General features: G+C 38.9%; 1 protein-coding gene across 1 annotated transcript; it reads left to right on the top strand.

The window, feature by feature from the left end:
• The first annotated feature begins 52 nt into the window (after positions 1-52).
• On the top strand, positions 53-27,189 carry LOC125269586 (butyrophilin-like protein 2). The gene is made up of 8 exons (XM_048192517.1): positions 53-392; positions 515-868; positions 3,980-4,004; positions 4,801-5,009; positions 8,751-9,095; positions 9,182-9,535; positions 26,328-26,429; positions 27,182-27,189. Exons 1-8 carry the CDS (start codon positions 140-142, stop codon positions 27,187-27,189), a joined length of 1,650 nt encoding a protein of 549 aa, XP_048048474.1. The 5' UTR covers positions 53-139.
• The last annotated feature ends 803 nt before the right edge of the window (positions 27,190-27,992 follow it).

Raw genomic sequence — 27,992 nt, 5'->3', positions numbered from 1 at the left:
AGTGTTACATTTTTTTTAAAAAATCGTTACTTCCTCTCTGTTTTCAGGTTTAACTGTGCATGGTCCCTCTGGTCTTCTGGTTGTTCCTCTGGGATCTACAGTGGTTTTGCCCTGTTATGTTGATGAACCCTTACTAATAATGGGTCTGGAGGTGGAATGGAGAAGAACAGACCCAGAGACTCTGGTTCATCTGTATCAAGATGGTGAGAGTCAACCAGGGGCCCAGCAGCAGGATTATCTTGATAGAGCTCATTTCTTTACTGATCAGATTCAACATGGAAACTTCGCCCTTCGTCTGGACAATCTGAGAGCTAAAGATCAGGGACAATACACATGCAAAGTTTACAGTCAGCAGGATTATGGTGAGACAGAGTTTCAAATAAAAGTTGTTGGTGAGTAAAAACTTAAATTAATTATAAAAGTTATAGTATATAATCTAGTAAAATATATAAAATCTAGTATTTTTAATTAAAGTATTTTATGCTCCTACTTCAGTGTTATTTTATTCTTTCAGAGCATTTTCAAGTATCAGGATTGAGTCGCCCCATATCTGCGACTATGGGTGATGATGTCACTCTGCACTGCTCTGTAGACTCTCACATCATAACTGAACACATTAAAATGGTTTCATGGAAGAAAACAGATGAAGACGATATTTTGGTTCTGCTCTACCAAGACAATAAGGCTTTACCAGATTTATCAAATGAGCAGTACAGAGATAGAGTTGAGTTCTTCACTGATGAAATCCCCAAAGGAAACTTCTCTCTCAGACTGAAGAATGTCGGAACTCGCGACAAAGGAGTTTACATGTGTCAAGTGTTTGCTGGAAATTTATCTGCCAATGCAACTGCAGAACTGGAGGGACTGGGTGAGTCACAAATATAAAAAATATGCCACCGTTGTAGCTTAAACTAATACACAAGTTTAATTTAGTTGTTAATTTATGTTTAGTTGTACATAAAGTGAATTAAGATTCCAGATTTTACAGCAAAGTGATTCTGAGGTAACACTACACCAGTGGCATGCAGAGGTCCTCTGAAATGAGGCAAAGTCATATATATAATTTAATGTACTAGTTTCTGATTAATAGAAGGATTTTCTGAGGTTTTGCTTCCCTGCATTTCTCATACATAGGTGATTGTTTTATAGTGTTTATTGTCATAATCTAGGTTTCAGCAAACATGACCAGTGAACAACTGTGACTCAAAACCACTTTAAGTCATTTATGAAAGTTATAGTTCTTGTGAAAGTCACTCAAAAACACATGTGGTCTTTTGACATCTTCTACTTTAATCTGTTTTCAGATTATCAGATGATCAAGTCAATTTTAGATATATAGCACTTTTTTCAATTCAATGTTTCAATGCAGCTGTACAGAAATTCATGATGCTAATGTTTAGGAAATCTTAATGCCTCATTGTCAGCATTTAGTAGTTTAGAGCTGGGCAATAGTTTACATTTGGCAATAATAAACAATCAAATAGTATGAATATGAATCTGTGGTGCCTTTTATTTTTCTCAGGTTACATTTCCTGGTGACCTGATTTGACCAGCCATACAACATTTTTTTTTCTTAAACTAAGAGTGTAACGTACGGGACGGGGCAACAGAATTGGAGATCCACATGCAGGCCTTATTTCAGGAGAGTGTAGTTGTACAGGCAGTAGGTCAAACACCAGGAAACAGAAAGAGGAAAGACAAGGCAAAAGAGTAATCCAAACACAGGCTATGGTCAAGGCAGGCACCAAACGATCATCAAACAAAGAAACAGTCCAGGGTCAAAAACACAGGCAAGGCAAGGAACACGGAGACAAGGTCAAAAACAAGGCAAAACAATACTCAGCAATGTGTGTGTGAAGGAGTGCAGCTTATAAAAGGGAACCTGATGGGAAACAGGTGCGAGTGTGATCAGTGCCTAGCTGAGAGATTGGTGGGGAGTGGAAGGAAGCGGCAGTGGGCAGAAACGTGACAGAACCCCTCCCTCCAAAAGGAGTGGCTTCCAGACACTCCTAAATCTTAGAAGGAGGTGGAGTGGGGGGGAGGGGGCCAGGTCCATGGAGGGGAAGACGACCTGGAAACTGAAGGGCAGACAACCAGGGTGCAGAAAACTGGACAGATGACCAGGGCGAAGACTGGATAGATGGCCAGATAGACAGACTTGAATACCCCCATGGCGGAGCAGACGACCCCCACTGCAGCTCAGACAGGCTTAGAGACCCCCACGGTGGAGCAGAGGACCACCACTGCAACTCAGATGGGCTTGAAGACCCCCACGGCAAAGCAGAAGACCACCAGGGCAGCTCTGACCAAGGTTGATCAGGTGAAACTGCAACATGAAGCTTAGAGAGATTAGTTTTGGCCACTACGGCCGTAACAGAATGGGCAGGGAGCTCAGGAATGCCCTCCAAGGGTCTGAGCAGAGCATCCTCTCTGGTTGTCTTGAGGCAGATATGTGGTTTAAAAAGAGCCTCTGTGGTCATGTCAAGGCAGACATGGGGCTCAGGAATGACCTCTGTGGTCGTGTCAAGGCAGACAGGAAGTCCATAGCCCACGAGGCTGGGTTCTGGGACCACGGCAAACTCTGGAGTGGACTGATGGACTGGAGCGGGCTCTGGAACACCTTAGCTGTGACAGGACAAGGCGAAAGTTCATAGACAGCCTCCTTAGCCGTGAAAGGACAGAGCAAAAGTTCATAGACTAGCCTCCTTAGCCATGACAGGACAGGGCAAAAGTTCATCGACGGCCTCCTTAGCTGTGACAGGATTTACATTTAGTACATTTACATGTAGTCATTTAGCAGACGCTTTTATTCAAAGCGCCTTACAAGAGTACACCATGAGAGTAGTAGAATCAATCAAATCAACATGATAACAACAGTATGTAAGTGCTGTGTGAAGTCACAGTTATGTCAGTAAAGTGCTCGTAACAAGGATTTTTTTTTTTTTAATAAATACACAAATAGATAGAAGAAGAACAGAAATCAAGGTAAGTGCTACAATTACTGGGTTAAGTGTTGACGAAAAAGATACGTCTTTAGCATTTTTTTTGAAAATGGCTTAAGACTCAGCTGCTCGGATAGAGCGTGGCAGGTCATTCCACCAGCCAGGAACAGACCCGAAGAAGGTCTGTAAGGATGATTTTGTGCCCCTATGTGATGGCACCACAAGGCGCCATTCACTTGCAGAACGCAAGTTTCTGGAGGGCGCGTAAGTCTGAAGTAGTGAGTTAAGGTATAGCGGTGCAGAGCCAGCGGTCGTTCTGTAGGCAAACATCAGAGCCTTGAATTGGATGCAAGCAGCTACTGGCAGCCAGTGCAGACTGACGAAGAGGGGAGTGACGTGCGCTCTCTTCGGTTCGTTGAAGACCAGTCTTGCTGCAGCTTTCTGGATCAGTTGTAGAGGCTTGACATTGCATGCTGGAAGGCCAGCCAAGAGATCATTACAGTAGTCCAGTCTGGATAGAACAAGAGCTTAGACAAGAATTTGTGTGGAATGTTCCGATAGGAAGGGTCTAATCTTCCTGATGTTGTAAAAGGCAAATCTGCAGGACCGGGCCGTTGTCGCAACATGATCTGTGAAGCTTAAACAATCATCCTTCACCAATCCAAGGTTCCTGGCTGTCCTGAAAGGAGTAATGGTTGACGACCCAAGTTGAACTGAAAGGTTGTGATGAAGTGTTGGGTTGGCACCGACCACAAGCAGTTCCGTTTTTGCAAGGTTGAGTTGAAGATGGTGGTCCTTCATCCAGGCAGAAATGGCTGTCAGGCAAGCTGCAATGCAACCAGCAACCGTCGGATCATCTGGTTGGAATGAGAGGTAGAGTTGTGTGTCATCAGCATAACCGTGATAGGAGAAACTATGATCCTGAATGACAGATCCTAGTGATGACGTGTAGATGGAGAAGAGAAGTGGTCCAAGCACAGAGCCCTGAGGTACCCCAGTAGCAAGATGATGTGACTTGGACACCTCACCTCTCCAAGATACCCTGAAGGACCTACCTGAGAGGTAAGACTCGAACCACTGGAGTGCGGTTCCCGAGATGCCCTTCGACATGAGTGTTGACAGGAGGATCTGGTGGTTAACCGTGTCAAAAGCAGCAGAAAGATCCAGCAAGATGAGTACTGATGATTTTGAAGATGCTTGTGCCAGTCTCAGTGCTTCTGTGACAGAGAGCAGGGCAGTCTCAGTTGAGTGGCCACTCTTGAAACCTGACTGGTGGTTGTCAAAGAGGTTGTTCTATGTGAGATAAGTAGACAATTGATTGAATACAACTCTCTCAAGTAGTGGGGTAACCCCAGCCTGCTTAAAAGCTGTGGGAAATGTTCCAGTGTGAAGGGAAGAATTGATTATGTGAGTGAGTGCAGGTAGAATTGAGGAGGAGATGGCCTGAAGAAGATGAGTGGGGATAGGGTCTAGCAGGTAGTAGGGTGATTGGAAAGGATGAGTTTTGAAACCTCTGCCTCAGATAGCATGGAGAAGGAGGGGAGAGTTTGTGTGTTTTCTATTAAGATGTTATTATAAGTCTGTGGTGTGGAGAATTGGCCGCTGATGGTTGTTATTTTTTGCATGATGAAAGTGGCAAAGTCATCAGCTGTAAGAGCTGATGTGGGAGGGAGAAGAGGAGGGCAAAGGAGAGAAGAGAAGGTTTTGAAAAGTGTGCGGGAATAGGTTGAATTGTTAATTTTAGTGTGATAGTAAGAGGTTTTAGCATTGGAGACATTAGTAGAGAAAGAAGAAAGGAGTGACTGATATAAGCTAAGGTCAGTAGGATCTTTAGATTTGCGCCACTTCCTCTCTGCAGCCGTGAGTTTAGACCGATGCTCACGGAGAACATCAGAGAGCCGGGGGCAGAGGGGGTGGCGCGGACTGGTCTGGTTAAAAGTGGGCAGAAGTCATCTAAGCAAGATGTTAGAGTGGTGCAAAGAGTGTCAGTAGCAGTGTTAGTGTCCAATGATGAGAATTGGTTAGGGGGAGGAAGTGTGGATGAGACCAAAGAGGATAGGTGGGATGGTGAGAGGGAGCATAGGTTTCGCCGAAAAGTAACATGTGGTGGAGTGTGTGTTGAGTTAGGGGTCAGGTTGAGTGTGAAAGTAATGAGAAAGTGGTCTGAGGTGTGTAGTGGAGTAACCAGTGTATTGTCGGTGGAGCCACAGCATGTGTAGATGAGGTCCAATTGGTTACCGGATTTGTGGGTAGCTGAGGTAGCACCTTGCTTGAGATCAAATGAGGCAAGCAGAGTGTGGAAGTCAGCAGCCTGAGGTTTGTCTAGATGGATGTTGAAATCATCAAGTACTAGCAGAGGAGTACCATCCTCAGGGAAGGATGAGAGTAACACATCCAACTCCTCCAAGAAGTTACCTAGCTGACCTGGGGGACGATAAACATCTACAACATGGATTTTAGTAGGGTAGGTGATGGTAATTGCATGTGATTCAAATGAGCCATTGTCAGAAAGAGATGGTAAAGGATTGAACTTCCATTCATTGGACATAAGCAAACCAGTACCACCACCCATCCCAATCTGGCGTGGGGTGTGAGAGAAAGTGAAATTAGAGAAGAGGGCTGCTGGTGTGGCAGTGTCCTCTGGTTTGATCCATGTATCAGTCAGAGCCATGAGATGGAGATCTGAATAAGTAGCAATAGCTGTGATGAAGTCAGCTTTGTTTACAGCAGACTGACAATTCCAGAGCCCAATAGAAATAGAAAATAATGTACTAGGTGACATGGGTAAAAAACACAGGTTGTTATGGTTGCGCTGCCTCCAACATTAGTAATAGTGGGAATTTGGAAGCACATATCTAAAACAGGTCAAAAGACAGATGGACAAGAACACACTGTATAAAGAAGGAAAGAAGGAAAAATAGAAAAGTGCAATACTCAAGTGCCTTGTCGGTGTTGTTGCTTGGTGGAGTCACTGGTCTTTACACTCTTCGGTCTTCACACGAGGGCTGCCGCGGTAGACTACACAGTTATACCAGCTTCTTACAACGTTAGTTAGTTCAGCAGGCCACGCCTTACTGATCGAAACGAGAACAAACGCGTTTTGCCACATGAACTCAGTAAACAAACTTCCTAGCAACTACACAGCACTAAAATCAAAGTAGAAACAACACAAAAACACTTACAGTATGCAGATCCTCTTGTAGCTTCAATGATTCTCTCTAATGAATGCTAAATAACAACTGTTTATATACTAAAGCTGGCTTTGGCCACATCTTACTGACTCAGAGCAAAACAAGAACAAACGTGATTTGCCACGTGAACTCAGTAAACAAACTTCCTAGCAACTACACAGCACTAAAATCAAACTAGAAACAACACAAAAACACTTACAGTATGCAGATCCTCTTGTAGCTTCAATGATTCTCTTTGGGGATGGGGTGAAAGTTCATAGACCGCCTCCTTAGCCATGACGGCACATGGCGAAAGTTCATAGCTGAGTACCACTGACACCTCTAGAGGGTCTGCAGCGGATGCCGCCACCTCTGGAGGTTCTACAGTGGTACTATCCGTAAACAGGGAGGAATCAAAAATGGCCTCTGTGGCTGGTTCTGGGCAAGACAAAAAGTTCACAGACAGCCTCTGCGGCTGGGTTGAGACAAGAGTTCATCAATGGAGTCTGTGGCTGATTCAGGATAGGATGAAAGCATGTTGCTGGACGCCACCACCGTGCATGTAGCTGAAGCAAGCACCATCACTTCATGAGGTTCTGCAGCACATGCCGCCATCTCTAGAGATTTAGTGGTAATGTACGTGGCCCAGGTACACCATAAGGCGATCCCCATTATGGGGAACACAGCAGACAGGGGAATCAGTTCAGGATATAGGAGGACTAAAATTAATTGGTTTGAGGAAACCAGATGTTCGAACTGACACCAGCGGTGGATCCTCCATGCTGGATGCCAACCTCTGATGTTTTGATGACAGGTTCCCCCGACAGAACAGAGGAGGGTTGGGGTACGACAACCACAAGACATGACTCTGGGGTGTCAGACATAATGTTGCAAGGCTCTGAAAGATCAGCAGAGATGTGACAAGGTTCACGAAGATCAGCTGTGACTTGACTTGGCTCGCGAAAATCAACTGTGACTTGACTTGGCTCAGGAAGATCAGCTGTGACTTGAGTTGGCTCACGAAAATCAACTGTGACTTGATTTGGCTCACGAAGATCAACTGTGACTTGATTTGGCGTTGTGGTGGCCGCCATTTTGTGAGTGGGTTCTAGCGCAGCCACCATTAAAAGCTCTGGAGTAATGTCACATTCCTCTGTGACCCCCACAGTGAAAAGAGAACCAGTTAACAGTAGAGCAAAATCCAAAAATCCCACAAGTGATCTTCGAGGACTGTAACTGATTAAATAATCTTGCACTGGTTTGTTTAATCCATGACAGAAGAAATCAATGGAGAGCAAAGTCAGGCAAGTCAGATAAATGTGCAATGTCCAGAAACTTTTTCAGGGTACAATTACCTTGACGTAGGCGGACAAGACGTACTGCTGGATCCATGTTGTGGCTGGAAACACACACAAAAGCCGCTGGATCTTGGTTAGGCTGAGTATTCTCTATCGTACGCAGTGGGACAACAGAGTTGGAGATCCACATGCAGGGTTTATACAGGAGAGCGTAGTACAGGCAGCAGGTCAAACACCAGCAGGATACCAGGATACAGGAAAGGCAAGGCAAAAGAGTAATCCAAACACAGGCTATGGTCAAGGCAGGCAGTAAATGATCATCAAATAAAGAAACAGTTCATGGTGCAAGGCACAAGGAACACAGAGACAAGGGCTGCATTCCAGTTCTTTTTTTAAATGCTCTTCCTTGGCTAACTTCCCTCAGTCTCATTGACTCGGATGTACATCATTGCTTACGTTGCCCACTTCTGGCAGAACCCTTGATCACTTGGAATCTGCAATGGAGCTGATTTATTTTATTTATTTTTTTCCCCTTACAAAATTTTTAATACAGCATTCTATATGTATATATGTGTGTTTTATATGTTTAAAAAAATAATTAATATATCAGAGTTGTTTGTGGTGGGGAAAATTAAACGTGATATGCGGTGACATCACAGTCGTGTTGCATTGTGGGTTATGGAGCTGCCTGAAGTGTGCATATGAAGTAGACTCGCTCCCTCGGTTAAAATCGAGGGAGCAAGGGTCTGTCCATATAAACTTCTCTCGTCCACTTCACGAAGTGGACGCACTTCAAAATGGCGGCAGGGATTCCCCCGAGGGGAAGCGTTTAGGGAAGTTCGTGAGTGTGTGTCTAAAACTGGAGTGGAACGCAGCCAAGGTTAAAAACAAGGCTAAACAATACTCAGCAAAGTGTGTGTGAAGGAGTGCAGCTTATAAAGGGAAACTGATGGGAAACAGGTGCGAGTGAGATCAGTGCCTAGCTGAGAGATTGTGGGAAATGTAGTCCAGAGTTAAGTGACTGCGTGTGTGCAATGAAAAAGTCTTAATGTTGAAACGGAGACCTCTGGTGGGGAGTGGAAGGAAGCAGCAGTGGGCGGAAACATCACAAAGAGAAAGCGCATTGTTTGACATACCATGAACTCAGTTTGTTTAAAATGTTTGAATTTTTAACAGGAATGGACAGAGACTTTTTTGTAGGTTTTTTTTTTTTTTAGATTTTAAGATGAACTGACAAAAATGCTTGTTCATGTCTGCGAAGATGATGATCTCTGGTAGTATGTATCCATTTAAACTACAAGAACCTACAATTTTTATCTTTATTTAATCTCTGTTTTCAGGTTTAACTGTGCATGGTCCCTCTGGTCCTCTGGTTGTTCCTCTGGGATCTACAGTGGTTTTGCCCTGTTATATTGATGAACCCTTACTAATAATGGGTCTGGAGGTGGAATGGAGAAGAACAGGGTCAGAGACTCTGGTTCATCTGTATCAAGATGGTGAGAGTCGACCAGAGGCCCAGCAGCAGGATTATCTTGATAGAGCTCATTTCTTTACTGATCAGATTCAACACGGAAACTTTGCCCTTCGTCTGGACAATCTGAGAGCTGAAGATGAGGGACAATACACATGTAAAGTTTACAGTCAGCAGTATTATGGAGAGACTAAGATTCAAATAAAAGTTGTTGGTGAGTAAATTAGGTTTAAATGTATATCTAGTATTTTTAATTAGAGTATTTTATGTTCCTACCTCAGTGTTATTTTATTCTTTCAGAGCGTTTGCTAGTATCAGGATTGAGTCGCTCCATATCTGCGACTGTAGGTGATGATGTCACTCTGAACTGCTCTGTAGACTCTCACATCACAACTGAACACATTAAAATAGTTTCATGGAGGAAAACAGATGAAGACGATATTTTGGTTCTGCTCTACCAAGACAATGCAGCTTTACCAGCTTTATCAAATGAGCAGTACAGAGATAGAGTTGAGTTCTTCACTGATGAAATCCCCAAAGGAAACTTCTCTCTCAAACTGAAGAATGTCAGAACTCGCGACAAAGGAGTTTACATGTGTCAAGTGTTTGCTGGAAGTTTATCTGCCAGTGCAACTGCAGAACTGGAGCGACTGGGTGAGTCACAAATATAAAAAATATTACCCTAACCCTAATACCCAAGTTTAATTTAGTTGTTCATTTACGTTTAGTTGTACATAAAGTGAATTAAGATTCCAGATTTTTAGGTAACAATTTACAGTACAGGTACACCAGTGGCATGCAGTGGTCTTCTGAAATGAGGCAAAGTCCTTACCTATATATATATATATATATATAGGTAAATATAGGTAAATTTCATGCTGCATATCTATACTCATATATGGACTGGGTAATGTGTTAGGAATGAAAGGATTCCACATTGTTTGATGGAAATTAAAAGCAGCATCCTCACATGATTTAGCCTACTAGCTGGAACTCCTCAGTGGTGTGTTTAAGGTGAACATTTTTTTACAAGATTTAATAAAAGTCTAAGGTCTCCCCCGAATGTGTCTGTGAAGTTTCAGCTCAAAATACCCCATATATTTTTTAAATTAATTTTTTTAACTGCCTATTTTGGGGCATAATTAGAAATGCGCCGATTTAGGCTGCGGCCCCTTCAATTGGTTGCGCTCTCTGCCCCCGGAGCTCGCGCTTGCCTTGAACAGCATAAACAAAGTTCACACAGCTAATATAACCCTCAAAATGGATCTTTATAAAGTGTTTGTCATGCATACTGCATGCATACATCGGATCATGTGAGTATTGTATTTATTTGGATGTTTACATTTGATTCTGAATGAGTTTGATGGTGCTCCGTGGCTAAAGGGCTAAAGCTAACGTTACACACTGTTGGAGAGATTTATAAAGAATGAAGTGGTTTATGAATTATACAGACTGCAAGTGTTCAAAAATGAAAATAGCGACGGCTCTTGTCTCCGTGAATACAGTAATAAACAATGGTAACTTTAACCACATTTAACAGTACATTAGCAACATGCTAACGAAACATTTAGAAAGACAATTTACAAATATCACTAAATAGATCATGATATCATGGATCATGTCAGTTATTATTGCTCCATCTGCCATTTTTTCACTATTGTCCTTGCTTGCTTACCTAGTCTGATGATTCAGCTGTTCAGATCCAGACGTTCTGCCCTTGTCTAATGCCTTGAACATGAGCTGGTATATGCAAATATTGGGGGCGTACATATTAATGATCCCGACTGTTATGTAACAGTCGGTGTTATGTTGAGATTCACTTGTTCTTCGGAAGTCTTTTAAACAAATTAGATTTATATAAGAAGGAGGAAACAATGGAGTTTGAGACTCACTGTATGTCATTTCCATGTACTGAACTCTTGTTATTCAACTATGCCAAGGTGAATTTAATTTTCAATTCGATGGCACCTTTTAGGTTATTGGGGGCCCTAAGCAAATCTCCAGGAGGGTGCCCCGTGATCACGTTCCCAGGGGTTATCACCTGGAAATTTTCAATGCACCTTTTAGAGTGCAAGTTGCAACTATTATTAACAATAATGTAAAGATGAGGCTTATCAGTATGTCATAATATCACCTTGTTTGGACCTTGTTTTCTGTTTTGCATAATTTCCTGCCAGTCTGTCACAGTTATGCATTTTGATTCACAAGCTTTGCAATTCGGTTCAGTATCAGTTATTTTGGATATACTGTATATCAGGTACAGTACATGGCAAATTTTATCAAGAAAGAAAATCTCTCAACTAATGCTGTAAAATATCCATGGGAATCAGTTATTGAAGGTTAAAATGAACTGATTTGTATACAAACTTAAATTACACTTAAGGAAATGTTTATAATAATAAAGTAGGCCTACTAACTTTAAAATTATTTCTACTCCAATTAGGTTTTTGAAATATAAACATTTAAATGGTGGCTGTCAACTTGATGGATTTATTCAAATATGAATTATATTAAAGAACATTAAAAAATTATGGAAGTAATTTAATGCCTAATGTTTTTGAAATAAAAAGCTTGTTGAATTGCACTAATTGAAAAAAAAAATGTGCATTACATTAACTGTGCTTGCATTTTTATGCATTGTATTTTTAAGGTTTGCATTTTATGGGCTGAAATTCAACATGGTTGTATATTTAAGCTGTGAATATTTCAATTAAAAATATTTCACACACATTTTCATTATTAAAAATTCAATAATTTATTTTCACCTTTCAGATTTCACTTCCAAAATATTCATTCTGTTTAAAAATACAACCTATAAAATTCGACTAGCAATTTTCAGTCCATTTTATTTCGCTTTAAAAATTCGCTTCCACAAATTCAGTGGTTCAAATTCGGCAGAAAATTCAACATTTCACATCCGGGAACTGCAGGAAAAGCAGTAGAGTGCCGATGCATGATCTCTATCTGCTGTTAGTCTTCTTTACCAGCAGGTGCCGCTAGCGGGTGTTTAAGACCAGAGCAACGCTAGTAAGTCATTCATTCACAAAAACGGATTTACAGAAATGGAGCAAGCGGTAAGTGAATGTGTGATGATTATCAGGGCCAGTATACATGCAGAAAAGCTGATAAAGACACAAAAGCTGCATTTATGTTTAATTCAGTGTCTACCTGTGTAGTCTACATTTAAGCAGCTTTCTCTCCAGTGAACGAGATTATAACGTTATTCCCGAAGCTGGTGTACAGATCAAATGTTAAATCTGAGGTAGACATATATTTCTCTCTGTTGTTTAGTTTCCTTAACTTTATCGCGGCACTGTGTTGTAATACTAGGGTTTCCCTCATCCGTCACAGGATTCCTCTGCCATCAGGACATATAAACTCTTAACACAGCTTAATGGACTCGTACAGCGATATAAAAGACCAAACTCGCACCTCATTTGTGATGTAGGTTATACTACTGTATATAGCCTCCAAGAAAGCAGATATTCGCATAAAGTTGTTTTGATGCTGAACGTTTGATATTCGCAAATTTAGGGACCGTCTCTAAAGTTACGACATTGGTATTCACGTTTCTTCCTTCAATAGCGTTTAAAGAGAATGATTTCAGCATCAAAACAACTTTATGCGAATATCTGCTTTCTTGGAGGCTATATACAGTAGTATAACCTACATCACAAATGAGGTGCGAGTTTGGTCTTTTATATCACTGTACGAGTCCATTAAGCTGTGTTAAGAGTTTATATGTCCTGATGGCAGAGGAATCCTGTGACGGATGAGGGAAACCCTAGTATTACAACACAGTGCCGCGATATAAAGTTAAGGAAACTAAACAACAGAGAGAAATATATGTCTACCTCAGATTTAACATTTGATCTGTACACCAGCTTCGGGAATAACGTTATAATCTCGTTCACTGGAGAGAAAGCTGCTTAAATGTAGACTACACACAGGTAACCATAAAGACACTGAATTAAACATAAATGCAGCTTTTGTGTCTTTATCAGCTTTTCTGCATGTATACTGGCCCTGATAATCATCACACATTCACTTACCGCTTGCTCCATTTCTGTAAATCCGTTTTTATGAATGAATGACTTACTAGCCGTTGCTCTGGTCTTAAACAGCCGCTAGCGGCACCTGCTGGTAAAGAAGACTAACAGCAGATAGAGATCATGCATCGGCACTCTACTGCTTTTCCTGCAGTTCCCCGGATGTGAAATGTTAAATTTTCTGCCGAATTTGAACCACTGAATTTGTGGAAGCGAATTTGTAAAGTGAAATAAAATGGACTGAAAATTGCTAGTCGAATTTTATAGGTTGTATTTTTAAACAGAATGATTATTTTGGAAGTGAAATCTGAAAGGTGAAAATAAATTATTGAATTTTTAATAATGAAAATGTGTGTGAAATATTTTTAATTGAAATATTCACAGCTTAAATATACAACCATGTTGAATTTCAGCCCATAAAATGCAAACCTTAAAAATACAATGCATAAAAATGTAAGCACAGTTAATGTAATGCATATTTTTTTTCAATTAGTGCAATTCAACAAGCTTTTTATTTCAAAAACATTAGGCATTAATTTACTTCCATAAAAAATATAATATGTAATATGGTACATATATTAAGCTAAATGCTCCTCTCTAGAGTTCATTTTTCTAGCTGACTAACAAGTTTATGGTCATGATGGATATGTTTGTTCTGATGTAAATGTTGCATTTGTTTGTTTACCAGCATATTTATTAACAGTTGAAACAATGATTGAGCATGATTACACAAGACATGATATGGATTTTGATAAGTTTAACTGTATCTTTTAACATACCTTTGTTCATTCATGTTTATTTCACGCTGTAACTGGTATCAGTTCTCTGTTTATTTACTTTTTCTGTAGTCTTCCCATTACCGGCATAATTTTCTTTATTCAGGCCAATTTGCGAATATGCACAAAACTCGAGACTCCCGCTGTAATTTCACCTGCTGGTGTCACCTGTTAGACATTGTTACTTTAGAAAAAAACTGTAATTTATCCACTTTTATATGTCACATTATGTAATATTTGCATTGTTTTATTATTGTAATATGGATTATCTTCTCATCCTTTTTCTTTTCTTTTTCTTTTTTTTTAAAGGAAGCACTGCTTCCCTTGCCTCCTCAGAGGAAACGTCCCTGGGATGCACTAATATAAATTGATGCTTAAATAATGCACACACTGTAAAAAAAAAAAAAAAAAAAAGCTGTAAAATTTACAGCAACTTATTAACAATTTTGGTTGCCAAGTCTGTAAATTAACAAGAGTACTGTAAATAATCAACTACAATTATACTGTAAAAACACATCATAACTGTAAAAACAGCAAATCAAGAAAAGCTATGATTTACAGAATACATTAATACATTAACATTGCAATTTAATATTCATAATGTGTAAATAATGTGAGTATATTAGTTCTATGAACTTTTTTTATTTGAGTCCATCACAAAAAAAGAATGTTTTTTAGTGTAATGTATTTTTACTGGCATCTAGTGGTGAGGTTGTGAACTTGCAACCAATAGCACTCACCCCTTCCTTTTGAAACACATAGAGAAGCTACGGTGGCCGCCTGGCCGACACAAGACAAAGATGTCGTTGTCTGAGACAGCAGAGAGTAGCCAGTCAAGCAATGAGGTTTCTTCTTCGAACGGTCTCTGCTTCTAATAAACCAGATGACCCTACTACAACTACTTCTTTGTGTGTATTCAACGTAGTGATTATGCAAGCTGCATCTAAACACACGCTCTGTAGAGCAAAATGGTGACTTCGATGTAAGGGGACCCGCAGTGTATGTAGATAGAAATGGCTCATTGTAAGGCAATACAAAAACAATGTTTAGTTGTGTATATTATAATGCATTTCTGTCAATAGATCCTCCAAAATTTCACACATTGCACCTTTAATGTATGATTCATAAATGACTAAGCCAGCGGTTCCCAAACTGGGGTGCGTGAAGGAATGTTTGTAATGGTGTAAAAATGGTTGCTTTGTTATTTTTACATATTTAACTTGGTAAACTTCACATGTCAAAGTTTTATTGATAAATAGAAATTTCACATTACAAGCTGTAAATTATGTTCGGTTCATTTAGTTTGGATGTGGGATATTAGAGATATTAATTTGTGGGAATGTGATAATAACTCGTGGCCACGTTTATAATTTGTACATAATAAACGTGGTAATGACATCCTTATGTTGTGGCCACATGATGTAAAGTCGTGGCCTCGAGATCATATGGTGAGGGAACGAGATATTTTTCTCATGGCCACGACTTCATTACGTTGAGGCAAAGACATAATTTCTCATGGCCACGAGTTAAATGTGTAAACAACCTGCGCTACCATAGCAACCTGGAATTATCACAAATGGACAAGACTATAATAATAATTTTAATTAAGAATGAAAAATAAGGGTGGAATTAAGGAATGATTATTAACCAGTATAAATTCCCATAAATTAACTTACTGTAAAATTCCTGTGCACCTACAGAAATAAAATAAAATCATAAATAAAGCTTTGATAGGTTATGTACAAATAATAAACAAAATATTATTTTAACATACCCTATTAATAGTAAAACCTTATTGAACTTAACTCAAATACTGTAACAGGCATGAGGGGCTACCATAGACTGTAAAAAAAATATGGACGTGACGTCACCCATAGAGTTCCGAAGAGCAGTTTTGAAGCGAAAATGAGGCCGCTGCCATCTTAGCAGCGCATCACCCACGTCACTCCCGGATAACTGAAAATGGGCAAAGAGGCGGGACGTAGTTGGAGCTCATGCTTCTGGTTGCTGAAACCATGCCGCCTAGCTCGACGTTACCATCAAAGGAGCTATCCATCTTACTATCTAAAATATTAATAAAGATAACTAGTTATATCATTAGAAAGTTCTAAATGTTTACTGTCAATCTACTGTGTTTTTTTTTTATTTTTTTTTTAAATATAGGTACTCCACCAGTAATTAATTTGTGTGGGGTGTGCAAATAACAACACGAAAAATCAAACAGGACTTCATACCTTTATAATGAAATAGAGATCGCAAGATGAATCCAATCCATGACACTTGGGTAAAATGTCCATTGCAAAACAAAAAACAGTACTTTTTGTCCACGAAAACATTAAATCCATGAAATATTGATATATTATCCATTGTTTGCATCACATTTCTTCTGAATGATCTGCTCTCCATCATCGTCCTTCAGGAAATTATGCTATGTGAGCATTGTTTGTGATGCAAAACTGGTTACGTACATATATATCTGTATATCTCTCAAATGTTCTCTCAAACAAATGAGCACGTGTCCAAAGTATAATTTTTCAAAATAGTGCAGCAGTTTTAGTTACATTATGCAAGCAGTGCTGTTGGAGCTTTATGTAAATCTCAGGAACAAAACGCCAAGACAATCCATCAACGTGTTCTGTTTATCTTCTGCAATAGCACATGTACACAGACGCATATCAGTCTTGACTAATAATGCAGCAAGCCATATTTTATAATTGTATAAAATAATCCAGAAAAAAAGCACAAATATGGCTGAGATGCCAAATTCAGTGGCTGAAATTAGCTGCTGAGGTAACATGACAAAGTTCACACAGCTCACAGACAGCTGCGGCATACCTGTCATTCAAGTGACCATGCCCTTAATTATGCAGAACTTTAAGGCTTAATATAATTTAAACAGATGAGTTATAAAAAAAATTCACCCCCCTTAGAGTTGTCATGAAGCGCAAAATTAGCTATATAGACCAAAACCACAATTTGAACCAGGCTGTAAACATGTTTTTTTTCTGCTGTAAACTTGGCCGTTTTAACATGATGGTCAATGAGATTATGCTCTTTTCTGCAGCCTGTCCCTAGCGGCCAGTCGATGAATCGCAGTTTAAGTGACTTCCGTACTGGCTTTACGAGAAACTGGGAGAGGTTGCCGCTTGGAGGCTACAAAAGAAAACAGACGCTCATTTAAGCTACTGTAGTCAGAAATAGGCTACAGAAACAATCATAAACTCAAAACTTTACTGGCATGATCAGGCATTTACAGTATTTACAGAATACAAACTTTAAGTAACATAAAGTACAGGATATTAATTAGATAAAGAAATATGAGAAATGAAGGGGAAAATAAAGCAAATAAATGTACAAATGTAGCCTAACTAATAATAATATAAACATATTAAATAAAAAATAAACAATCAGTGAATGGATTTAAAAGACGGTTGGATGGGATTAAAATGTACAACATTTAAACATTTATTTATAAACTTCATTCGAATGCCATCTAAGCAACATTGCACGCAATATAATATGCACTATGTTAATATAATAATTTCTTAATTCCATTCTTTTTCTAAATTAATAATAAATATTATTATAGTCTTGTCCATTTGTGATAATTCCAGGTTGCTATGGTAGCGCAGGTTGTTTACACATTTAACTCATGAGAAATTATGTCTTTCCCTCAACGTAATGAAGTCGTGGCCACGAGAAAAATATTCCCTCACCGATATTAATGAAACATAAAAATACTTTACTTATTTTGCTATTGTATTGTGAAGTAACACTTTAATAAACTTTTCTATAGCCTACTCCTCTGATTATATAATGGTAAATATTACAATATCATAGCACAACAGTGATCAGCAATAATGATAAGCCTAATACTCACAATAAAAATAATATAGATCAACACAGTCTCGGAGGTAAGAAGTGGAATATCCTTCACCTGAAATGTTTGTCTTTTCATGCTGAAATGCAAAGCAAGTGTTGTATCACAATAATTAGAAGTTTCCACAAATCCCTTCACTCGGTTGGGATGTTCTCTTTAATTCTGGACGTCAAGGGCAGTGACTGTAACACCAAGCGTATTTTGTAGTATTAAACACGTGTTTATACAGATTTAATCAGGCTACGAAAATTCTTCAAAAAGAAACAAATAATGGCCTTCTCAGTTGCCATATTGCATCTCTTGCGTCATCAGAACAGGGTGTTCAACGCACCACCGTTTCCGTTTAAAAAACGTTTTGCAACATTTTGCCGGGGCTGAACGCAGCCCTGATTGAATGGACTCAGAGGATAATGAACGGGGTGAAGAGGCGGAAACAGAGAAACATAACAGAGATGCACAAGAAAAATAGGCCTACATTAGAGAGTGAGAAAATGTCAAGTAAGAAACGCAAGTGACAGTTACATTGGTTTCATGTTCACATGGATTGGTGATGCAGAAAGTCCGAAACCGCAATGTGTAGTCTGTGGAGACGTTTTAGTTAATAGCAGTCTTAAGGGGACATTCTAAAACGCTTAACGTGAAAAACGCTTAATGTGGCTTAATGTACTAATGTGATTTTAGTTGACCAAACTTACTAAATATCATACTAATAAAATATACTATGTGCAAAAAATTAACATGTTAAGATCATATTGTGGGTTTATCTGATTTTTTGGGGGGTTGGGGAGAGTTTTTTTTTTCTCCCCCCCTTGAAAATAAATCAAACAACAGTGGCAGTTATTACAGAAACATTTGTACAATAAATCTTCTGATTTAAACTTGAGATTTAAATTATTAGATTAGATAGCTTCGGTACTTGCACCACAATATACAATGAAACTAATTAAACTAATATTTAATTTCTGATAGGAATGTAAAATCAATCGGTAGTTATTGATTTTTTTAATTGAATAATGACACACAAACCTCAACATTTAATCACGTTTGCTCCCATCTATTTTTGATCAAATACAAACTTTTAGCCCAAAAGTATGCACATATGGAGAAATACACAATTACTATTGATTTCGTTAGATAGAATAGAAATATGGGCATACGCATGGTTTCATAATTACAGAGGTAACAAAATGTAGTTTGCTAGGATTTGCTAGATTTCCCTGGTGGACATATGTGCATTTTAAGATGTTTTAAGGCCCACAAATTGGATAACAATAGCTTTAAAACCATGTCAACAAATACATATGTAACAAGGTCCACCTTTATATAAACATCAACAAAACTCAGGTTCGTTTAAATAAATCATCAAGATTTATTGATGGCTTTACAAAGTTATTATACGGGACACCCTATATATGAGGTAACCAAGCCAGAGTTGAGCATCAAACCACACAAGAATAAAAATAATAATAATAATAATAATAATAATAATAAAAAAACAATAAATAAATTCATAAAAAGAAACCTCGTGATTCACACAATTCATCAAAAGTACATACAAAAATAGCTAAACTCTGCTTAAACACTAAACATAGTGTCCTTGTAAAGTATATATAAATGGGAAAAACAAACAAATTACAAAGAAAAGAAAACAAAATGGAAACTAGCCCAAAGGGCCATAACCACATCTTTCAGCCCAATTACCACTTTAAATACTGGGCAGACTAGACAATATACCCAAACCAAAACATTCAATCCAAAAAAATAAACTGAAACTCAAATACAACAAGAGCAACAAATGGGCTCCGTAGAGCTGAAACACACACATTAAAATACCTTTATTATTAAAGACATAGACATCAAGACAAACATAACCTATTAAAATGTTTTAGTGCTTCAAACAACCTCATACCTATGTCAAAGATCCAAAATGAACCAATGGGCTCCATAGAGCTGAAAAACATGCATTAAAACACCTTTATTTTCCTTCCTAAAAACAAACACCACATATTAAAACACTTTAAATAATTCAAATAAACTCATACCTATCTCCGAGATCCAAGAAAATCCACATTTGGGAACCTCCTCAAAGAACTTAGAACCCAAGAGGCGACACTTGATATTTTTTGGGTAACGGCCACTAGATGGCACTCCGGTAGCGCGGCCGCCATTATGGGGTGAAAATACTAACTGGACCATAGAATCCTTCACATCTTACGCACCCAAAATCTGCGAATTTCACTGCCAAATCAGAAGCACAATAGAACAGTTTTTTAAATTAAGTCACTGATAGCACACGTACATCTCGGAGATGTCTATTTGATGTGTGTGTTTATGTCTGGAAGACATATTTTTTAGAGTGTTTGCTCATCTGCAATACGTCTATAGGACCTTTCCTGTCAGATGTCAAATAGACGTTTAGAAGATGTCTTTAAGATATTTGTGATTTAGAATGTATGTAAAACTGACATCTTAAAGATATCTATCAGATGATTGTAAACAGCAGATGATTTCCAGATGAAGTGATCTTTAACAGACATCTTGCAGACGTACGTGTGCTATCTGGGCAGTAAATTGTATGATCCTACAGTAAATGTTATTGTCTTATATATGTTTTATTTTACCAGTGGTGGAATCCAACCATTCATCTATCTGAAGTAACGCAGTTAGCCTACTTTATTGAGTATTTCCATTTTATGCAACTTTACACATTTATTAATAGTAAATTAATAATTAATAAATTTAAGATCATCACATTTGCAGCGAACAATATATTTCAGACCTAGTGGAGTAATAGTAATAATATCTAGGTCTGAATTGAAATATATATTGTACATTTTAATGGACAAACATAATGATCTTATAATACATGATGCATTGCTGTGTCCGTTATCACATAATTCACACTTTTGGACACTTTTGCTTTAACGGACATTAGACAACACTGCAAAATCAAGCTGTTATATTCATATATTAATTGTCCAACATTCCCAATTTTTCTGATGCATGTCCTTTATTTAATTTCATATGTTGGTAATAATTCATTGTTTATAAGCCTTTTAAAGAATTTTAACCCAAACTGACTGGGTTTCTAGAGAGCAAAGGTTTTGTGAAAAAAGTGGAAGACTTAAACACAAAGTGTGTAAAATAAACTGTTAAAAAGGATTTGATGATCATTAGTGATAGTATTTTATTCTGTGTTGTCATCATTCAGGTTTGTTTTTAGCTTTAATATTTTAACGTTCAAACAAAGCAGCTGATATTGCCATAGAAACTAGTGGACTGCCGACTCGCTTTCACCCCAAAATGTCGGAAACGCAGGGCCGCTGCTGGGCGCCATTGTTTCAATGGAACGTTCTATTGAGTGTTGCTTCTTGTTGGTGAATATTCTTTAAACTCCCGCAAATAAACAGTAGAAGTGTCGATCTATTTCGACCGGCCAGAAACAAATGCGCCTACCGTTCTCGTTCCTACCACCAATCTTTATACATAGCTAGCCACACCCCTCAATTCGTAACTTTACTCCCTAGATGTCACTTGCCACACATACATGCATGCACAGTTTTGAGGCAGCTTTAATCGCATGTTTGGCAATTCTATGACTTAATTTACCTCAGAATAATGACAGCATACCCGTAGTTTCTTTTGCGCTTTATTTAATATATAATAAAGTAATTTGCAGCGTGCGCCGACGCATTTGCATGAGCAATTCTTAAGTTCATGCCACGAGCACAGTAGGCTACACATGCCTCACACCAGTAACACACGCCTCACGAACAGCAGGACTTTTATTATGTCACAGTCGCCGGTGCCGCTTCCGCTTCTCCGGTCATGAGTATGAGGTAACACAGCTCTGTTTATCATATTAGATACATTTGAGTGTGTTGAAAATGATGTTATAACGTAATTAGCTACTCTGTGCGTTCGCTCGGCGGCTGCTGTGAGACACTGTTACATGCTGCAGTAGAGAGATCAATTTTACAATATCATATTAATAAATACTGGATGGCTTGTGTTGATAAATGGCATGCAATTAATTTGAAAACATATTGTATGATGGAGAAAATGCTGTATTACAATAAAATATAAATATATCAAAATAGTTGCTCTTGTCTATTAAAACATGTAATATATTAAAGTGTCTTTGGTGTTTCCATGGTTTCTACAAAATAAAAGCAGAAACCGAGGGTAACGCGGGTATGACGCCATTGACAGGCGACTCCTCACACATCCTAGCCTGGGTGCCAGCCCGAACCCCGCCCACAACATTTTTTGGACGGGAAGTTTGGTCTGGACTCGATCCATTGTGGAGTAATTAGGTGTGTTCGACATCGGCTGCGGCTGGATGCAACCGATCGGCGAGAGTAGCCGTGTGCAGGCGGGGAGGAGCTGAAAACGGAGACGTGAAGTCGGACACGCTGTGGTTCACGTAGTTTGCTGCATTTACGTCAGTCATGGCTGATCGTGTGGCGTTTGCTGTAAACTTATGCTTAATACTGTAAAAGTTTGTATGAAAGTCCAAAATAAACCTATACACAAAACCTTTATAAACAAATGAATCAAATAATAATAATGTAAAAAAAAAAAAAAAGATGAAAACGACATGAAATATGAATTGTAGGCTACTGTTTTGAAAGTGCGTGTATGAGCATGAGTGGAACTGAAGAGGCTTACACTTACAGCATCTGTTTTTACAAGAATAAAGTTCAATATAAGCATATATTATTTAAATACCAATGTTGTGGGGTCTACGTTTCTTATCAGTTTTATTTTGATAAACATGACACAATAACATCGTGACTTCATGAAAAGAGCTTTAACTGTTATAAAAGTACAGATTTGTAAGCATTCGTGGAACTGAAGGCGTGAAAATAAACACGAAACACACGTGATCGTTGTCATGCGGTGAATCCGGCCAATCGTGAAACAGCTGTGTCGTCATCACAGCTCGTGCAGCTCCTCTTGAGAAACTGCGCTGGCTGCCTCAGGCGGCTGATCTCGAATCGCTCTCGTGGTACTTTGAAGCCATACGTCACAGTCACATGGTGTCGGCGCTGTCTCAAGTCGGACAAAATTTCTTACCGGCATGCACTGCTTCAAGTCAGCCGCCGATCGGCCTTTGCGGCGCTGCATGAGCTCGAACACACCTAACATCAGTGCCCAAGGAAGTCGACCGGAAGTTGAAGTCGGCCGGGTGCCGCCATCTTGTAGCAGAACTTCACTTGTGTTAGCATCCCCATTGACTCCCATTCATTTTGGCGTCACTTTGACAGTGAATAACTTTACATCTGAGGCGTTTAAAGACTCCATTTGTCCATTATTTATTTCTAAAGATACACGACAATGTATAAAGGGCTCCATTACCTTCTATGTTACATTATGGCCCCGTAGATACAGTTTTTGTAAAAATAGGCTAACGATTGCGTCATAACCACTCGACTCTCTGTCGCACAGTAGAGAAATTACCGTACAGACAGGAGGAGAAGCTCGCAGGCAATCGGGGAGATGTCAAGAGAGATGGCGTACTGGCGTTACATTTTAAAATACTATACAAAATAATTAATCAGAATACTTACTCCTGCTTACTCACGCCAAAGAACTCCCCGCTCAAGCTCGCCGTCTCTGCAAGATTAACGATGGCAGTTTGCACGCACAGCTACTAGAAGATTTACATCTGTCAGACAGGTTGCGGACGTCATCAAGCTTAGTTTGAGTCTGCGCGTCAGAAACGGAAGTGCTAAAAATCGCTAAAAATGGGCTTCACTTCTCTCAATTGAGTTCCAATGGGGTCGCTGTGTCCATTTCTTTTACTGTCTATGGTAATTATGCTCGGCTCCCAGAAGGCCGAGCCAATCAAATTGCCAGGGCGGGCTTTAATCGATGATGGACAGGCTATCTGCGGTTACGTAACCACTCACGTCATCAAAGAGCGCTTGGGGAGTTTGATTGACAAGCGATCTTGTCGGTGGTTGATAACATCGGTGGAGTTAAACTTGAAAAATTGTGCATATTGACGTCTTTCCGCGTTTGAAACAACATTCATTATCATGTTCATTCATGTTTATTTGATGCTATAAATGGACTAGTAGGAAGAGATGATCGGTTCACGAGCCTCTTGAGCTGAGGCGCTACAGCAATCTGTCACGATCATGGTCACAACCCATTAAAGAGCCACAAAACGGTTTTTATTGTTTGAATTTTTTTAATAACTACACAGTTTGAAAGCTGGGACTTTGTTTAATATCATAAGTAACCTGCTCTGTCTCGTCTGTCGATGTGTTGTCAGTTTCCTCTTTGCTCCGCGATGTATTTTCCACTCTGTGTGGCGTGACAGCGCCACGGCTTGTCGGACAAAGCAACAGTAACTAAGGGGGACGAGTCTTTGCGAAAGGTCAATTAGTTTACAACAATGATGGCTGTTGAAGAACTGAGATGTGTAGATTCCGCCATCGCGTCCGTTATAGAAGATATCGACAGCGCATTAATTTTAAAAGAGGAACAGAGGACCGCGATCAAGGCATTTGTCGATGGGAAAGATGTCTTTGTCGTCCTTCCTACGGGATTCGGCAAAAGTTTGATTTATCAGCTGGCCCCGATGGTCGCTAAGAAGAGTTCTGTTGACAACTATGCGTCACTCAACATACGTCACTTACTCTGTAGCTCTGATTGGTTGTAGGTCTATCCAATTGAGGTCTTTCCTGGATCGGTTGAAATACGCCCCCATAATCAAAGCCCAATGGAGCAGTATCAGACTCATATTCTGACTAGAATTGAGTATGACCACGTCAGGCTACACACATCCCGGAGCCTTGGTTAAAACTGCAATTTTCTCACAATTTACAAATAGTTGGAAACATTTGGGATATTGTAAGTACTGTAAGTGAACAAAATATATAACACTGGCCTAGTGGTTTTTGGATATTTACAGCTGTAGCTATATATATATATATATATATGTTAAAATTACGTTAGGTTCCAGTGACTGTATTTTTAAAAGGCTGGAATAGGCTACACTACACTACACACTACATGGATTTTCAAGCACCTGCGCAAATGTTCTGAAAATGTACTTTCCTTTGCATTTTTTTCTCATTTACTTCGAATTTCATTACTAAAATATTTTTGCCATACCTAACAAAAGAAATAAAAATAAAAAATCTAAACAGCAATGTCTTTATCATTGTTATAGAGTAACTTTGTACTGAATAACACTGTACTGAACAAATGCAATCCCTGAATACATTTGTACACTATTCTATTTCTTGCCAGACACCTGGCAGCACTTATGCTCACACAGCTGAGCCAATTGTCCAAGATGCCGTTTGAACATCGGTAACGTTTATTGGTAGCATCGGACTCGTTTTGGTGGTTTAAAATTGACGCTCGCGACTTGCGCGTATGTTTTACTGTAATTTAGGCAAGCGCGCTCAAAATAGAAGCAACGAGCAGTGCACATGCACACTTGTTTATCCAGGTGTGCAAGATGAAAACTTCTCAACTTTTCAGAATGCCGCAAGCGCACCGCAGGTCATGCGACAAGGACCAACCGATGAGCTTCGGCCTTTCATAACAACATCAAAGGCTCAGCCAAACAGCTGATCATAGCTGTACAGGGCGGGTTTTTATTTCTCATCTCTATAAATATATCTAGTATTAGAGCTAATGCAAGGACTAGAAATCAATTTCATCATGGAAAGCGTGGTTCATGGTACGTGGTTCCATAGCAACGACAGACGCCACGGAGCGAAAGCGCTTTGGAAAGAAGAAGAAAGCGGCGCGGCCACTTATGTGACGCGATATGTGAATGGCCCCTTAGAACTGCGACTTTTTCTTTTCATATGGAATATGGTATGATACAACTAGATAATAATAATATTAATAATAATAATTTAGCGGCCGGATTATGTTTTATTTTTGAGATCAGTTGCGACCGGGAGGCGGAAGGGGGCCGTAAATGGCATGAAACAATTACTAAACAAACGGCAGATTCTGCGTTTTCTCATACACTTAATTCATGCATGCCATGCGCGAGCTCGTGGCTCTGTCTAGCTTTTTAACATGATCACTCATCATGCGGCAAACTTGTGATCCGTGAGCTGGATGATGGTTTTTCCTTTTTACCCGATCTTGTACAGTTGTCTCCATTTTTTTTCTCGATCTTTGTGACTTCGCACCCTTGATTTCCATTGTCTGGGCAGCATATGACCGTACCATGTATTATTATCAATGCATATCATACATGTGTTCTAATATCAGCTCAAAATATCAAACGTGATTTTAAATCCTCCGACTGGATGGAATCAAAGTCTGAAACTAAAAAATCGGAGTCTGTGTCCATTATATAGCCTACTACGCAATTTTCCATGAAATCTGTCAGCTCAAATCTTCAGACAGGGGTGTAATAATATTATAGTAGTGATTAGTGACTTTTAAGATTTTGTCAAACATTCTTATGTCTTTGTGGGGTCCGACTAAAGGACCCCACAATGTTGTACATTTCTCATCTTACTATCTTAGTGGGGTCATTTAACCCCTAACCCACAAAGTAGTATTAACATGGATGTGTGCCTGTGTGTGTGTGTGTGTGTGTGTGTGTGTGTGTGTGTGTGTGTGTGTGTGTGTGAGTGTGTGTGTGTGTGAGAGAGAGAGAACCTACTTGATAATATTTTGGGGACAAATTTGAACGCTATATATACAAAGAATTGCACAATAATAGCATTGTCCAATAACTCTGTGTTTTACAGGTTTATCTGTTTCACAGACAATGGTGCTGATTCTCTGTATCTCTGCATCTGGATCTGCACTTCTGCTTTGTTGTCTGATCTACTGCAAATCAACTACTAAAGGTACAAATAAAATGAAGATATTTTTAATTGCTGTAATTCAGTGGAAAATAATTTAAAGTAGTTATTCATATGGAATACAGTGATATTAAATAAGATAATAGCCAGTAGCAGCGCTGAAAGTATCGCTGAATTAAATTATTAAATTTGGAACAAAGGTATCCATAAAGCATTGAGTTACTAGTAGCTAAACTCAGAAAAATATAGCAAAATCTTGAACCTGTAGGCTGATTGCTCATAAGTATTATAAAAAATAAAAAATAAAAAAATATTTAGATGGCTCAGTTATTTACTTTGAATGTTTTTGTGTGTTCTTGTGGTTTTGGTGGCATCAATCAGTGTAATTTTCATGTGACTTATTAGTTACATCACATTTACAGCGTAAATGAGCTCCTGTATGAGAAAAGAGTGCTGATTTCTAATCGTGACCTTTGTGCAGCCGGGCAAACAAAATTTACTTGAATGGAAACGGATAGCTTTCTCCAAGTACAAATAGATCATTTATAAATGTCCTTGAATCAGACATACTTGATCACACTCCTTTGTCCAATATCTGCATAGAAACAATCCAAGTCACCATTACTAGTGTCTGCTGAATTAGTAATGTAAGCTTAATGGCCTCTTTTGAACTGGGTAGTTTTTATGTATGGGTTATGATTCATTTCTTTGGAGCTCAAATTAGTAGAGGCAAAATGTGTTGAACACAAGAGTGCAGTAGATAGAGATCTGACATGTGATGCAATTCTGTACCACAGCAGAGTAAGAATAACTACAAAAAACTAAAAGCACATAAACTCTGGAACCTCCAGTAATTTAGAATATATCACTGTCAGTGTAAACGCCTCATAAGTGTTTACAAATGTTTATGGTCATGTGTTTAATCCAGTAATGTCCTAATAATCTGATCACTGGCACCATTTGCACCTGTATTTAGTGCTGAACATGTGATTGAATCAGCCAAAACAAGATTACAGTGGGGTCATTTTACATATTTCACACTGGGAATTAAATTACTTTTCCTTTTCAGGTTTGATTGTGCAAAATTCTTGTGAAGATAATTTGGAAGATTCAGTGGTTTTGCCCTGTCATGTTCATCAAAAATTACTAACTAAAGGTCTGAAGGTGGAATGGAGAAGAACAAGAAGAATCTCAAACACTCTGGTTCATCTGTATCAAGATGGTAAGAGTCGAGCAGAGAAACAGGACAAATATTTTAAAGGTAGAGCTCATTTCTTCACTGATCCCATTAAACATGGAAACTTCTCCCTCCGTCTGGACAATCTGAGAGCTGAAGATGAGGGACAATACACATGTAGAGTTTATAGCAAGAGGACTTGTGTGTTTTCAAACACAACACATTTGGGTGAGTAAACAAAACTAAAATCAAACTTGACTCATTTTTATACATTTAACTGCAATTTAATCCAACCAATCTTAATAGTTAATCAATCCAAATTTTAATGTTGCATTACAACCAGTATTATTAATTTAGGACAACTCAAGATAATTAATACATTACAGTGTTGTCAAATTATTCACAACTGATTACCTTATATTAAAAGTTTC

The sequence above is a fragment of the Megalobrama amblycephala genome, linkage group LG6 (assembly GCF_018812025.1).
Source record: "Megalobrama amblycephala isolate DHTTF-2021 linkage group LG6, ASM1881202v1, whole genome shotgun sequence".
Taxonomy (NCBI): domain Eukaryota; kingdom Metazoa; phylum Chordata; class Actinopteri; order Cypriniformes; family Xenocyprididae; genus Megalobrama; species Megalobrama amblycephala.
This window is presented reverse-complemented; position numbering and strand designations above follow the sequence as displayed.

Coding starts and splice junctions, on each gene's coding strand:
- LOC125269586 (XM_048192517.1), top strand. CDS start 140: ATGGGTCTGGAGGTGGAATGGAGAAGAACAGACCCAGAGACTCTGGTT. Junction 869..3,979: donor TGCAGAACTGGAGGGACTGG/GTGAGTCACAAA, acceptor CACCTCTCCAAG/ATACCCTGAAGGACCTACCT. Junction 9,096..9,181: donor GATTCAAATAAAAGTTGTTG/GTGAGTAAATTA, acceptor TTATTCTTTCAG/AGCGTTTGCTAGTATCAGGA.